The sequence below is a fragment of the Puma concolor genome, chromosome C1, assembly GCF_028749965.1.
Source record: "Puma concolor isolate L17-30 chromosome C1, mPumCon1.1.hap2, whole genome shotgun sequence".
NCBI classification, from domain to species: Eukaryota; Metazoa; Chordata; class Mammalia; order Carnivora; family Felidae; genus Puma; species Puma concolor.
This window is the reverse complement of record NC_141674.1, coordinates 66,528,091-66,543,867: the sequence shown is the minus strand read 5'-3', so window position 1 is coordinate 66,543,867 and position 15,777 is coordinate 66,528,091. Positions and strand designations below refer to the sequence as shown.

Below are 15,777 nucleotides of genomic sequence, written 5' to 3'. Positions count from 1 at the left end.
ACTCAGGAGCAAAACAGCCTGGGTTTGAATCAAACCAGCCACTTAAGACTAGTTGTGTGACCGGGCAACTCACACACTACCTCTGTTCCTCATTTCCCTCATCTATTGCAGACCCACTCTCAGGAGCTCCTGGTGGGAGTTAAGTTAAGCTAGAAAGGGTCTAAGCAAATGCAGTAGAGAGCCAGGGAAATATATTTATACCTAAGTACTTAGGTCGTTGTGACTTGTGTCATTGTGACCGGTTTTAGTTGTTGCCCCACGGGGGGGGGGGGGGCAGGCAGGGCTTGCTCCTCTTGGTGATTGTACTCTGTATACAAAGTCAGTTCTCAGTAGATGTTTGTTAAATCAAACAGAATGTAAATGAAACAACAAGGGGGTGCCCAGCTGTGTAAAGGAAAAATAGCTTGTCTTGATGGCACAAATTTCAGTCACTTCTTTTCTTTAAATCAACGCTATTGAGGTATAATTTACACACAAGAAGATGCACCAACTTGATGAGTTCCAACAAATGCGTGGACTTTTGAATCTATTTTTTTTGTTTGTCTGCTTGTTCTTTGCTCAGTCATCCGAAGCCGAATCTTCACCTGTAGACAAGGTATCCTTCTGCCCTCCGAAACCCTGAGTCCCAACAAGGTGAGGACTCGGCACTGGCCAGGAGTGTCCCATTGTCGGGAGCCAGGGCTCAGCCTACCTGCGAAGGCTTCATGGAAATGTGCTCGTGAACAAAAGAACGCTGTGTCCGGGAACTTCGGAAGTACCCCTTCGACCTTTGCGGTCCTGGATGCTCTCCCGGGAGGGACACTCCGTGGGCGGCCCCCTTGTTTTGGCTACCGAGCTGGGGGTTTGAGGGAGGCCCTCTGGACGCTGAGCCCGGGGGCACAATGATCCCTCCAAGGGTCAGCAAGAGTGCTCGGCGGTCAAGAGGCCGGGGATGGAGGTCAGGGTGGCGTGGAGCAACCGGCCGGGGGCCGGACGTGACCGGCAGACTCAGGGCTTGACCCACAGGCTCACACAAAAGAGGCCGGAAAGTGTCCGGAGGAAGCGGCGCGTCACGGGGGACGGAGCCGGGACCCTGCCGCGGCCGCCCAGCTGCGTCCCGGGGACACGGCCCGCACACCCAGCCGCACTGCCGCCACCGCCTGCACCGCGGCCGCCGCCAATGAAACTCCTCCCGCTCCTAGGTGAGTGCCCAGCGAGGTCGCGGAGGGGCCGGGGCTTGCAGGGAAGGGGATTTTTCCGAGGTGGAACTCGCGTGCCAAGCGGATTTGGCCCGGGTTCCAAGAAGAATGGACGGCGGTACTTCTCAGGTTGTTTTTTCTCCTTGGCCTTTCAACTCTGGAATTGGATATGCAGGGCCCAGGGACCAAGTCACCTTTTTATTCCTGAATACAAAGTCCGCAAAATCCCCAATGTCTCCTTTGACCTTTTTTTTTTTTTTTTTTTTTTTTTCTGATCTCCCCTCAAGAAATTTGGGAAATCCAACCCGGTAACGCTTGTGGGAGGCTTCCTGGCATTTTAAGGGGACTGCCAGCCCGGACTTTGGGTTCATGTAAAATACCATTTGGATGATGCTGTGCAGAAGGGTTATAAATCACATCTTTGCAGCTGAATTAATTCTGGTTTAGACAGTATATCCAGCCCTATGTGAGGCCGAGATTTAGAATCAAATGTTAACACTCTCTTGTTACCAGATAAGGACAGTTTATCTCAGATGACTGTTCTAAGAACAATGATTTGCATGGCTCCTGACTGTCCATCCTCAAGCAGGTGTGACTTCAGAAGACCTGGGACAACAATAAAAAAGGATGGGCCCATGCTTTTCCTTATCGTTTCCTAACAGCCCACAAAATACCATTTCCAACTTTGTTTTCAATTACTCCGAAATAAAGCCTCGTTCTCTTTTCTGCTTCATTTTATTGGTTGTGTTTGTATGGTGTCCGTTCCCAGAAGATCAATCTTTGACCAATATGTTGAGTTTATCTTAAATTCTCCTACTGGGGGAACATGTAGCATAAATTTTACTATGGAAAAGGCAGAATTTAAAAGAAAATTAGACTACAGAAAAAAACAATAATTGCACTTGTCCTCCTGATGTTATGATATGTTGCTCTTCATCATAAAAATTACAGAGATTGAATTTGATAAGACCCAGACCATCAAGTCACCTTGATCTCTGCACAGAATCATTCGCAGAGGCGAGAAATCGCTTTACAATCATGCAATCCCCTTTAACAATATTTCGTCTCAGAACCAAGAGTCCGGTGATCTAGGAATACTCTTTTCTGTATAGAGCTGGGTTGTTTACTACATTATAGCTTTGTTGAGATTTACTCAATAAATACTGACATTGAAGAAAGTGCTCATCTTTTTGCTTACTTGCTCTTGTGCTGTTAGTTAGCTAAATACTCTCTTGGGAAATTCTCATAATCCATTTATCTAGATGGAAAGAAAGAAGGGTTTTTGTGTTTACTATAGTATGACTCAACAATGGGGGGGGGCAGGGGAGAGACTTTTCTTTCTCTTTCTTTTCTTTCTTCCTTTTTTTTGAAAAGGTATATTTCTCTATTTTCCGTAGTGGGTTTTTCCACTTTGCTGAATTGTTCCTACACTCAGAACTGCACCAAGACACCTTGTCTTCCAAATGCAAAATGTGAAATACGAAATGGAATTGAAGCCTGTTACTGCAACATGGGATTTTCAGGAAATGGTGTCACAATTTGTGAAGGTAAACAACCTTTATTAAGTCTTTTGGGTTTTTTGGTAAGATTAAATTCTGATATGATTGTTTTTCCCTTGTCCAGAAATTAAGTGTTTTACATTAATCTGTATGATTTCAAGCTATTGATAAAAAAAAAAAAAGCTTAATTAACTAAACAAGTTTGAAGGTCCCACTTGAAAATGTATATTTGATTATTGATTTTTGAGGAGTCCAGGTATATCTTATTTTTGGTGTAACTATTGAACATTGTCCTTGAACTTAAGCTGGAAAACTAAGTTGCAGAGAGCAGAGTTAATACCTTTGGAAAGGAAAGAACACAGAGTTCATGAAGTCCAGGCTATATGGATATGTGTTGCCTTCGGGTACCTTCTTTACTACCTGACTACTTAAATTTGAGGATAATATTAAGAGATTCAAGTGTTTTGCCTGTATATCCTGCATGATACCCTGGAGAGAGAGAGAGAGAGAGAGAGAGAATTTTGAAAATGTATTCTTTTCTGAAAAAGTAGATCTCACTTATAGAACTTGAGGCTACAATCCAGAGCAAGAATGGTAGAAAAGGTCCTAGCAGGGTGCAATTCAGCCCACTGATTTGATAAACAAGACCTTGTCCGAAAATCATATTTCAGTGACTTCTTGTCTGTGGTTTCAACCGCCACTCTTTCTCTTCCTTCAAGCCTCACTCTATCCTTCTTTTCTCTTTCATTTTTAGTAGAATCTAGTTTTAACTGGGTCAATGGAAAAACATTCTGTGTATTAGAGAGAGAAGCAGTTCCAAGTCATATAAATTAGTTTTAAAATATAATTAAATGACAACTTCAAATTAGAACTATGTGGTATTATACTCCTAAATGTATTTAAGATAACATGGACTTTTTCTAATTAAGCCAAGATATTGTACATTGTTAATATTGCATGTGTTTGCTTATAGCGTAAACAAGTTGTATCTCGTGATTCAATTTGATAGGCTCTTAAAAAAGATTAAATATGCAGTTCTTAGTAAGACCAGACCTCATCATAATTAGTTTAATGTTTAAAAAATGTAGAGCAAAGCTACAGTTGCTTAATGGTGCATTAGATCAGGCATTTCTGCTTGTACATACAGCCAGGATTTGTAATATACTATTCCACAAGCCCTACGAAATTCTTTCTATAAATAATCTTAGATTTTTACTGTGTATTTAATTGAATGGCATTATAGCAAGTTGATAGTCGAGTGACCTTCAAAATATTGCATCGAATATATTAGTGTGCTTTTCCACTAATCATTACAAATTGCACTATGATACTTCATAAGTGGTGTTGCCTTTTTGTTATTTAGATTCTTTTCAACTGTCATGATTACCATCATTAACATCAATAATTTTTCACAATTTGGACCTTCAGTAGCTAACCAGATCATAATCATCTTTTTAATGTTTTTTTTAACACATCTTCCATTATCCAATGCACTCTTCCTCCCTAACCACCCCCACCCCCCCCCCCCGCCCTGCTGCCTCAGTCAATAGCCAGCTGGAGGGCAGAAAAAACTTTTTGTTGGAAAAAAAAAAATACTGCAAGATCTTTTGGCCTGTAATTTCTTTTCACACAGAACAGAATTTGTAATGGCACTTTTTTTTCAAGTTCTTTTTAACAAATCCCTCATTTAAAGAATGTTATAAATTCACTTCTCTTAGGGATACAGGAGTACTGATGCATAGGGGCACTTGTACCCCAATGTTTATAGCAGCACTCTCAACAATAGCCAAATTATGGAAACAGCCGAAATGTCCATCAACTGATGAATGGATAAAAAAATTGTGGTTTATATACACAATGGAGTACTACATGGCAACGAGAAAGAATGAAATATGGCCCTTTGTAGCAACATGGATAGAACTGGAGAGTGTTATGCTAAGTGAAATAAGCCATACAGAGAAGACAGTTACCATATGGTTTCACTCTTCTGTGGATCCTGAGAAACTTAACAGAAACCCATGGGGGAGGGAAAGGAAAAAAAGAGGTTAGAGTGGAAGAGAGCCAAAGCATAAGAGACTCTTAAAAACTGAGAACAAACTGAGGGTTGATTGGGGGTGGGAGGGAGGGGAGAGTGGGTGATGGGTATTGAGGAGGGCACCTTTTGGGTTGAGCACTGGGTGTTGTATGGAAACCAATTTGACAATAAACTTCATATATTGGAAAAAATTAAAATAAAAAAATAAAATAAATAAATTCACTTGTCTTAATATTCACTATGTGAGGCTTATAATGTCCTCTTAAAACTGTTCAAACAGTGGGTTGCACCTTTTATTAATTCATTGGTAGATTCTTGAAATTTATTTCAGTAAGTATATTTAACATGCATTTTAGAGTTAAAACACTATGTTCTCAACAGCTGAATTGTCTAGATTATATATTGGGTTTGAACTGTTGGTTTTCTTCATCTGTGAAGAGATTTCCCACTTTTCCTATCTTTCTCTAAAATTGGTATTAGGTCAATAAGAAATGACCAGGCAACAGTTTTGTTATAAAGGATGGCTACTTCTTGAAGAGTGAAAGTAAATTTCTTTTTGGTATCATTACCATCATCTTCCTCATCTCCATCCAATTTGGCTCCCTCAGAGACCTGTCAAATAAATGTTATGGTAGTAACCAGACCTCACTTAAATGAACTCTGTTGCAAGAACTAGTTTTAAACAAGTCATTTAGAATTTGGATAACCTAGTCCCATAGAAACAAGTATTTTTTTTTTTTTTTTGATGTTTATTCATTTTTGAGAATCTGAGAGAGACAGAGCATGAGCGGGGAAGGGGCAGAGAGAGAGGGAGACACAGAATCCGAAGCAGGCTCCGGGCTCTAAGCTGTCAGCAGAGAGCCTGACACGGGGCTCGAACTCACAAATGTTGAGATCATGACCTGAGCCAAAGTCAGACGCTCAACCGACTGAGCCACCCAGGTGCCCTGAAACAAGTTTTAATACTAGTGACTTTATTTCATTTAATCATCTTTTTTTTTTTTTTTTTTTAAATTTTTTTTTTCAACGTTTATTTATTTTTGGGACAGAGAGAGACAGAGCATGAATGGGGGAGGGACAGAGAGAGAGGGAGACACAGAATCGGAAACAGGCTCCAGGCTCTGAGCCATCAGCCCAGAGCCCGACGCGGGGCTCGAACTCATGGACCACGAGATCGTGACCTGGCTGAAGTCGGACGCTCAACCGACTGCGCCACCCAGGCGCCCCATCATTTAATCATCTTTTTATTGAACAATTATTTATTGAATATTTTCATTGTCATCATTATCATTATCACCATCACATCAAGATAGCTAATATCAAAGATATTAATTAGCACAACACCTTCATCTGTTGTTATTCTCATTTTATCTATAAAAAAGTAGAATCTTAGAAAAGTTAAGTGAATATCACAAGTGATAACAACAAATAAGTAATAGAGCTGAGATTTCAGCCTAAGTCTGTTTCCAGAGCCTGTACTCTTACTCACTATGTTTGCCATAAGACCTCTACTTAACAAATACTGCTATGCCCTTGGATTAAAGTAATAGATAAGGAATTGGCCTTGATTTCCAGGATATCTAGGGACAGCTTCAGAACTATATTAATGACTTGATGCAGTGTTATAAAATATGCAAATACAGGTAAATTTGAGATATGTAATCAACTGCAGGGTAGCTTTCCAAGTGGGGGTGACATTTAAGCTGAGAATCAAAGAATAAATAGGATTCATTAAGATTGACAAAGTGACAAAGCCAGGCAAAATGAATCAGCAGTAACAAAGGCCTAGAAGTTGAACATGTGTAGTATGTTTTAGGGAGCCCCAAGTATTTCATTCTGGATGTATATACCACAGGGCATATTAACTGAGGGGGTCAGTGAGAATTAAGTGTGGGTGTCAAGATATGGACTTTTTTCTCTTAACAAAAAAAGAGCCATTGACAAGTATTAAGTAGCTAAGTTACATGATAAATAGTGTATATTAGAAAGATGAGGGGCGCCTGGGTGGCGCAGTCGGTTAAGCGTCCGACTTCGGCTCAGGTCACGATCTCGCGGTCCGTGAGTTCGAGCCCCGCGTCGGGCTCTGGGCTGATGGCTCGGAGCCTGGAGCCTGTTTCCGATTCTGTGTCTCCCTCTCTCTCTGCCCCTCCCCCGTTCATGCTCTGTCTCTCTCTGTCCCAAAAATAAATAAACGTTGAAAAAAAAAAAATTTAGAAAGATGACCCCATTCGGTAGAATAAGAATGAATTAGCAAAGGTCAACCCAACCTATACAAACAGTAGTACTGGGATGCCTGAGTGGCTCAGTTGGTTAAGCCTCCAACTCTTGATTTCAGCCCAGGTCAAGATCCCAGGGTCATGGGATTGAGCCCTGAGTTGGGCTCCCTGCTCCTGCTTGTTCTTTCTCTTTCTCAAAAAAAAAAAAAAAAAAAAAAAATATATATATATATATATATATATATAATAAAAATAATAATAAAAGAAAAGAAAAAAGAAAAAATCCAATAGTACTTTGTACAATTCTTATAGTTTATGTCACTTCTATCCAATATATCTTAATTTTCATAAGCTTTTGAAAAAAATGTATGGATGCTGTCTTTTATTTACAAACACCATTTTGAATGGTTATAACTAGTTTGTTAAGCTCAGTGCTATAGCTTTTTGCATATGAGAGAAGCAGGACTCTGAAGCTTAAGTGAGTTTCCCAGTGTCCCAAGGCTACAGTGACAAAGCTAGGACTCAAACCCTGGGGATCTCAACCTTCTCTAGATTACCAAAAATGTCACTAGTATTACTAATCAGCTGGTGTAATTAGATTAGTGTAGTACAGCTTTTTAAATCAAACAGGTAAAACAGTATCATTTGAATAGGAATTATTTATTTTCGACAACCTTACTGAGGTATTAACATGAATTTATTTACACACTTATCTTTATGCTGACAATGAGTGTATTTTAAGGCAGAAGCTGGAGAAGTGTAGAAATTTGGGGATATATTTAATGGCTTTTGAAATTGTTGATGATATTTTCCTAAAATTTAGGATTATTTTAGTCTTTTAAACAAATATTGTTGCTATATGTTTTGCTTCTCAGCACAGTGTTGGTTACTCTCTGGAACACAGTTATAAATCTAAAAAGTGAGACATCCCATCTCCCCTCAGTAATTTGGAAGGTTGGAAAAGTTGAAAGAATCACTGTATACGTACAAAACATGATATTGCTTGATTTGAAATAAACTGAGCTGGGAGAGGTAAGAAGCAAGAGCAAGGGGAAGGATGCAGTACAGTGCCTGTTTGGGTGTGGGCGTCAGGAAGAAGGTAGTAGACTTTCTTTTCCTACTCACATCTGAACTCAGTAAGTGGTGCTGTGTTTGGGGAAATTTCATGGAGTCAGAATGGGTAAGAAAAGAGTTGCCCCAGATGAGGATAAGAAAGGTCAGGAAAGATATAATTGACAGCGTGTATGCATGTATAAAAATCTTTCATAGCTTGGGACATGCTTGTTATGAATAACATTGCAAGCACTTTATAAGAAATAATGAAGTCTCAGTGCCTGCACTCAGGGAGACGTACTCTATGCTTAAAAAACAGTTTTCTTCATTATCTAATAGCCATATATATGCTTGCAAAATTCAGCTGGGAGAATATCATAATAAACTAAAGAGCATTGTGACAATAGTAAATGTAGAGAGAACAGTGTCGCAATAGTTATCTAAGAGTTTGGAAGAAGAAATGGTCTGCGCGTTCTGAATGTGGGAGAAATATCCATTAGAATAATCTGCTAGCATCATTCTGCCCAGGCTACAATATAAGTACCAAGGACATGTAATTTTCTTCCATAATAGCTTGTTTTTTAGTAATGAAAGGATGCTTATCAAAATGGGCAAACCGAATGTCATCAGAACAGATGCAAAGCATACAAAATGTGTGCATGTGTTTGTACATCGTGTATCACCAGTTGCCACAGATATACTATCTAAACTATCTCCTACAAAAAATAACTGCAGTTTTAAATATTTAACAAAAGACAGTTTGGTAATTTCCATAATAGACACGTGATCAGCAAAACTTAAATGATGCAAGTGCTCTTTTTCCTTTTCCTTTAAAAAATAATTCTATTTTTAGTGGGGCACCTGGGTGGCTCTGTCAATTAAGCATCTGACTCTTGATTTTGGCTCAGGTCATGGTCTCAGGTTTTGTGAGATCAATCCCCACATCTGACAGCATGGAGCTTGGGATTCTTCTCCCTCTCTGCCCCTCCCCCGCTCAGGAGGGGGTGCACGCACACTGCAGGCTCTCTCAAAATAAATTAAAGAATTAAAAATTAAAATAGAATATAAGCTTAAGGAAAGTGTTAAAATGGTTTATGCTTTTATTTTTTTCTTCCTATATGTTGAAGGAATTTGTCATCTTATGAAGTGGATATTTTTGAGGAAATTCCACCTAATTATTGTGGTAGAGTTTGTTCTCTCTAATGTGTAACCTCTTCTTGTCAACACACGAAAGAGGTCATACTTCTAGTACAAGGAAAAGGATTTCTGGAATTGGCAAAGGCACTTTATTTATTTGGAGGAAGTTCATGAAAATCACGCATCCTGGAATGTAAGCCTTGGGTTAATTTAGACTGTCATTTCTTAAATAGGTTACATTTCCATTCAGTACAAGACATCCCAAGGAAATATGTACTTCACTTTAAATACATCTGATACATGACTGTCTAGAAGCACATTAGAGTTCCTACTTTTTCAAGTTTGTATTCATAGTCATGTACCTAAGAAGATCATCTGGAGTATGTAAAAATGCATTTGTTTTACCAAAAAATAAAAACTTTGCTTCCTCAATACTTTTTATTAGTATATCACATATGAAGGAAAATGAATCTTGGAGTTATCTAACTTTCTTCCATCTAGAACCTCCAGTTGATTGTTCAAATATTATTTAAATATTATGTATAAATCAGGAGCCGCCTCCCTCTAGGGATTGCAATAAGAAGGAGAGAAAGAGGGAGAGGGAGGGAAATGAAGGCAGGGAAAATGAAAGTGCTGGTCCTGGCTGCTATTTGTGCCATTTGAGTTTTGTTGATAAGCTGCACAATTTTATAAATAAACACTTATCTCATCTGACTTGACAATGTCATTTTTGCAGGCTGTTTCAGAAATCATTTTTTTAAATCATCCCGTTTCATGTTTATTGCACAGGATAATTATCAGAATTAATGAGATAACAAACTAAGAAATATTTTGAGATCTTAAAAGAGGTTTTAATATGAACATATGATTTTGGGTTTTTTCAAGTAATTTATACTGAAATATCATGACAAGTTTTCTTCATGTAAAAATCTCTTTGATTTGTAATCATTTTAATCTTTTATTTATTTATTTATTTATTTATTTATTTATGAGAGAGAGAGAGAGCACATGGGCATGAGTTGGGGAGGGGCAGAGGGGAAGGGAGAGAGAATCCCAAGCAGGTTGCTCACTGACAGGGCACAGCTTGATTCAGGGCTAGGTCCCATGAACCATGAGATCATAACCTGAGCCAAAATCGAGAGGTGGACACTTAACTAACTGAGTCACCCAGACACCCTGTAATCATTTTAAATCAGTATTATCTAGGTGGATTTATTGCATATTTAGAATCAGAAAAGTAATATCAGCATAGAGAATTAGCAATAAACACATTGCTTCTGAGTTCTTTTAAACAATCACAAAGAGTTGTTCAAAATTCTGAGTTAAATCAATTCTAAATAAGACTTACCATCTGATTTGACATTATTAGTGTCCTGATTTTTTTTTTCTAAGACTGCCATTTTTGTTTTTTGTTCCAGGCTAAAACATCAGTTCACAAAGTATGTATATATCTATGTATAAGTGTGTGTGTGTCTGTGTGTGTGTGTGTGTGTGTGTGTGCGCCCTATGATATGTGCTGATGCTAAGGCATCAATAGAAATGGAAATGGATATTGTTTTTCTAGAATTAGTGTTCATTTTGCATGCAGAGTGAACATGGCAGCCATACCATCTTATACTCTCTGTTCAGCCATATCTTTAGGAACTGCTAGGAAATTAAAATTAAATGGAAATTGTGCTCTCAATGTGGAATTTTCATACATTTTAATCCTCTGTGCTTTTCAAGAAAACTACTGGTAGAAATAAGAACAAAAGGATCATAGGGGTAGCACTTTCAATTCCATGAAGTAACTCACGAGTTCCAGTTTTTCTGCTTTGTTTACTGTAGCTCTGATCTTTTGTCAGCATTTTAAGATCGCAAACTTTATGTTGCTAAATTGATACTTCCTGTGTCCTGGGGCGTGTCAGTTATCTACAGCCCCAGCTTTATAGGACATCAGCATACTTTACAGCCAACTCCTGCTTATTTCAGAAGCAAATTATCCAGTCTCCTGATTATCCATTTTTCCATTATTTCTTTTTCCTTATTTAGACTTTTTTCATGCTTAAAGAAGTAACTTTCATATTTACAGTTTACTTACAAAAAGAGTAATAATATAGATGTTGATTTTAGTGCTTTCTGTGAGCTAAATGCTGCTCTAAGCACTTTACATGAATTTATAAATTTAATCCTCATAACAACTCTTTGAAATGAGGTCTAGTATTACCCTCAATTTATAGATTAAATAATTTTCCAGTGAAAGCACATTCAAACTATTGCTTTATATAATTTCCAAGCTACTCTGTGAAGTAAGTCTGCAAATAAGAAAACTGAATCTCCCTGAGACATAAATGAATTATTTTGGTTGTTGCCCCCACCTTGAATCTGCTTTTTACCCACTACGTTATCAAAGAAATTGATTAAAAACAAAAAAGTATGAGGTGTATATACTTAAGATACCTTAGGAATAAGTGCAGGCAAGTTAAAACTATTTACAAGTTTCAATATCTTGATGAAACTCATAGATCAGATAAAGTTGTTTAACTCCTGTTCATCGACCTCCTTAAAACCCAGTGTATTGACAATACAACCAGTGAGATTGGGGTGAGGAGGATGGGCACGGGAATTCTATAAATTAGGAGTGAACTTCTCAAAGCAGAATCAGAGCAGGCTTCTGCAAAAATGGCAGCTCTTCCTTGTGGTGAATTCTATAAATTAGGAGTGAACTTCTCAAAGCAGAATCAGAGCAGGCTTCTGCAAAAATGGCAGCTCTTCCTTGTGGTGATATCCTATACCCTTCCCAGAAAGGAAGTGTCAGTCTCGGTGACTGGTTTAGTTAGATGTGATTTTCCAAAGGTTACCCTGATTGGGCTCCTTATTCCCCATTGGCATTTGAGCCCAAATAAAGCCAAGAAAAAAATCTCTTAAAGGGAACTCTGGCATCCGCCTGAAAGGAATTGTTGAGAGTAAAAATGGATGTCACCTTTCTGCCTATACCCCATCTGTGCCACCAGGAATAATTCTTAGAGATTGCTCTGCCCCTCCACCCACAGATATAGGGAATTCTGAACTGTCTTGTATGTACTAAGGAGGTTGTAATGGCTGGCAGGCAAAACCTGGGCCAAGCTACCTGAGATAATCAACATTGCTCTCTAAAAACATGAGGATCATTTAAGAATAATCAGTCATTGGAGAAGAGCCAATAATACAAAGCACAAAGTTGAATAAATAGAACAATCGGCCTGGAAAATGATACTGTTAGGAAGAGAAAAGAGGTTGAAGGGAAAAGTCTAGCTTATATCGTCAAAGAGATTCTGAAAAAATTTGCATTCAAACAAACAAAAACAAGTAGAATAGGCTTCTGTGTACAGAAAAATTATCATACCACAAAAAATTTTCTTCTTCTATATGTCTTTAAACCTTTGTGCTGCTCAATTCCTCCTACCTTTATCCCCTGTTTTTGCTCTCATTTTGTAGCAAGAGGCATCAAGACAATAGCTGTAATTGTCAGGAATGAAAGCCAATGTTTAAAAGTCACCAGAAGATTGAGAGCATAGTCTCCATTCCTGGGTTTCCACCCCTACCAAGATGATCACACAAGGAACAGGGAGGTTATAAATATCAAATTTATTAACAAATCAGTGGAAGATACATCAGGACTCAAGAAGTGAAGATATTCTGAGCCGATCAGCTCAACACAATCATCCTTTTTATAACACAATTTCACCCTTTTGTGATCTTTTCCTTCATCTGTGCCAAAACCTCTCCCAAATTCTTCCCATGCTTTATCGCAACGTGAAACTAGGTAGCCAATGTGTTTTCTGATCCTAATTGCCTAATGTGGTTTTCACATTATAATGTCATTAATATAGCGATGGAACCCCTATGCAGTCTCACTATATTGTCTGTTTTCCCAAGTGATTTCCTGAATTCACCTGCTCATACTTTTGGTGGTTCCTGCCAGACACACCTAATGTATTTTTCTCCTCCAATAAAATATATTTATCATTTAATCAATATTAGTCCCAAGTTGAATTGATAATATATAGTAGTAAAAAAGTGGTAAAAAATAACCCAGGAATTGCAGAACTAAAGTTAAGACAAAAATTATGAGAACAGAGAAACAGGACTAGACATGGAGAAACTAACATCCATGTAATAGAAGTCTTACTGAAGAAAGGATAAGACAAACTTTAGCAAAGGAAATAATAAAAGGTCTGACAATTTCCCAGAGCTTAAGACACACATGAGTCTTTAATTAAAAGAGCCCTCTAATCCAACCTATCTTCTACAAAATATGTTTATGCCTTCACTTCTCAGTTTATTGCCTATTGAAGCCTTCTCAGCTTCGATGTCTATTGATTGATATCCTGCTATAAAAGAGGAGTATCATTTACTTCACATTGTCACTTTTATTCATACATTCAAGTTGTTACCTTCATGTCCTTAAATAATAATGGAAATACTGGCTATCGGGCTACTCCATTCCTGGAGCCTAGGGTGAGGACCTCTTCAGATCATAGGGACAGAGAGAGAAAGGACTTTAGGGTGGCTGTGGCCATCAGGAGAGTGAATAGATGAGCCGAGCAGCCTAAAAATGTAGATGCCTACTACAGGAGAAGTTTTTGTCAAACTCTTGAGCCTCATTTCTTTGTTAGTCTACTTTCATTTAACCCCTACTTCATTTCATCACTTTTCTGAGACTAATTGTAGCCCTAACAAGGGAGGGAGAGTATATTTAAAAGTCCTGTGATTTTAATCGTTATCTTAAAACTAATTTTTAAGTGTATTTATTATTTTCAGAGAGAGAGAGAGAGAGAGAGAGAGAGAGAGAGAGAGAGAACAAGTGGGGGAGGGGCAGAGAGAGAGGGGCAGAGAGAGAGAATCCCAAGCAGCCTCCATGCTCAACACGCCGCTCAGGGCCTGATCCCACAACCTTGAGATCATGACCTGAGCTGAAATTAAGAGTCGGACGCTTAACTGACTGGGCCACCCAGGCATGTAATTTCTAAATCAAGTAATTCTAAATTAAGAAAAGTAATTGGGCATGAAAAGTAATTTCTAAATCAAGGTCTTATTTTTCAAGTTCCCATTGTTAGATCCATCCCTTATATCCTTGTATTGCAGTAGCTAAGACCCAGCCCTATAAATTGGAGCCTTCCTGTTATGCTATGGCCTAGTAACTAGATTCTCTGATATAAATTCTAATATTGCTGTGCAGGGTTTCCAAACTTGTTTTAAATATTCTAGTCCAGTTCATCTGGGATTCTCATGATAAGTCACAAAGTGCATCTGAGCCTGTTTCTCTGTGAAATGAGCAGATTTCACCAGGATCACTATCAATGTCTATTCCGGTTTTAAAATTATGTGGGTCTATTATTGTGAGACATGTATTTGAACTGTAGTTAATTCCCAGTTCAATCACTTTTGAGGTAAATAGCCTGGATTTGGGGCTTTATTTGAAACCTGAAAGTGAAACAGAGATTTTGGTCTCTTGCCTCTGAACTCAGTACACTTTTCGTTGTTTTTTTTGTTTGTTTGTTTTTTAACTCTGATCTCTGGAGCTGGCATGACCTAGGCAAGCAATGCTTTCATCTCCTCTTTCTGCTCCATTCCCTCTGACTCATGGCCATAACACATCCTGATACTCTTTCTTGCTGAGCCAGGATGTGACCTCAAATTTCCTCTCAAGACAGGTGCTACAAATGAATAGGGATTGGCACATAGGTGAAACTTATTTTCCATGTTTTCTCTGGTACCTTCCACTCTTGGAAGGAATTTCTGGACCAGTCTTCAGGAGCACTGCACTATTGCAGTGCTGAAAGGTAAGCTATTAAATATAATGCAACCAGAAAGTTAAGTACTGTAGCGGAGTGATTTGAACCATTAAAAACAATCAAGAAGGCTATAAAATCTTGATTTTTGTATTTGCTTTCCTATTGGAGAGGTTTAGCTACTTTTATATGTTATTGAGACTACCTCCCTTTGAATAAGATGGTGTGCATATCCATTTTGTGGGTAAGAGGGTTGTGATTCATGTGCTTTTATAACCACCATTTAACTGACATCTGGAACAAAATGCTACAAATGGAATTTGTCTTTGTGTTGCAATTCCAAAAGTACATTGATGATTGTGTGTTTATGAATATGTGATGAGCTAGGGACAGTGAGAATGGAATTGACCAGAGCAATCCTCTCAGCTGGAAACCTGGACCAAATTTCTCCTTTCTGAGGATTACCTGTGTTTATAGGCATCAAAGTACCTTTGTGTCATGCCCAATAAATGGGATGGGATAACCACCGTGTTTGTGCTCAGGGGAGAAATTGGGCACTTTCCATGTTGGAAATACTATAAGCTGAGACTCATTGTGTAAGACACAGTACATGTCATTCTCTTTGGAAGATTTTTTTATTTCTATCTATTAAGAATAATTGCTCATGTTTTCATGTTCTCTTCATAATTCCTTTTTATTTTGCATTAATACGTAATGTTGGAGTAAGTTTGGATGGGGTCTACCTGCTTTTTTTTTTTTTATTTATTTATTTTACCTGCTTTTTAATAGTACCTGAGGGAATGGCTGTTTGGGGACAGTGACTAGTTCTTATTCTTGATTGTACCCTTGAAAACTACCAAAATTGGATCCAATATATAAAATATCATGGACTATTTTTCAGGTGCT

At 38.3% G+C, this 15,777-nt stretch overlaps 1 protein-coding gene across 3 annotated transcripts in view; it reads left to right on the top strand.

Annotated features, from left to right (window-relative positions):
- The first annotated feature begins 872 nt into the window (after positions 1 to 872).
- The window catches only part of ADGRL4 (adhesion G protein-coupled receptor L4), a 110,486-nt gene continuing 95,581 nt past the window's right edge, over positions 873 to 15,777 (top strand). Inside the window, exons 1-2 of one of the 3 annotated variants that reach the window (XM_086717372.1) lie at positions 873 to 1,181; positions 2,576 to 2,725. In XM_086717372.1, coding sequence (XP_086573498.1) covers positions 932 to 1,181; positions 2,576 to 2,725 — 400 coding nt within the window. In that variant the 5' untranslated portion in view covers positions 873 to 931. The remainder of the gene's footprint in view (positions 1,182 to 2,575; positions 2,726 to 15,777) is intronic. The other 2 variants (XM_086717370.1, XM_086717371.1) reach the window with 2 other exon arrangements.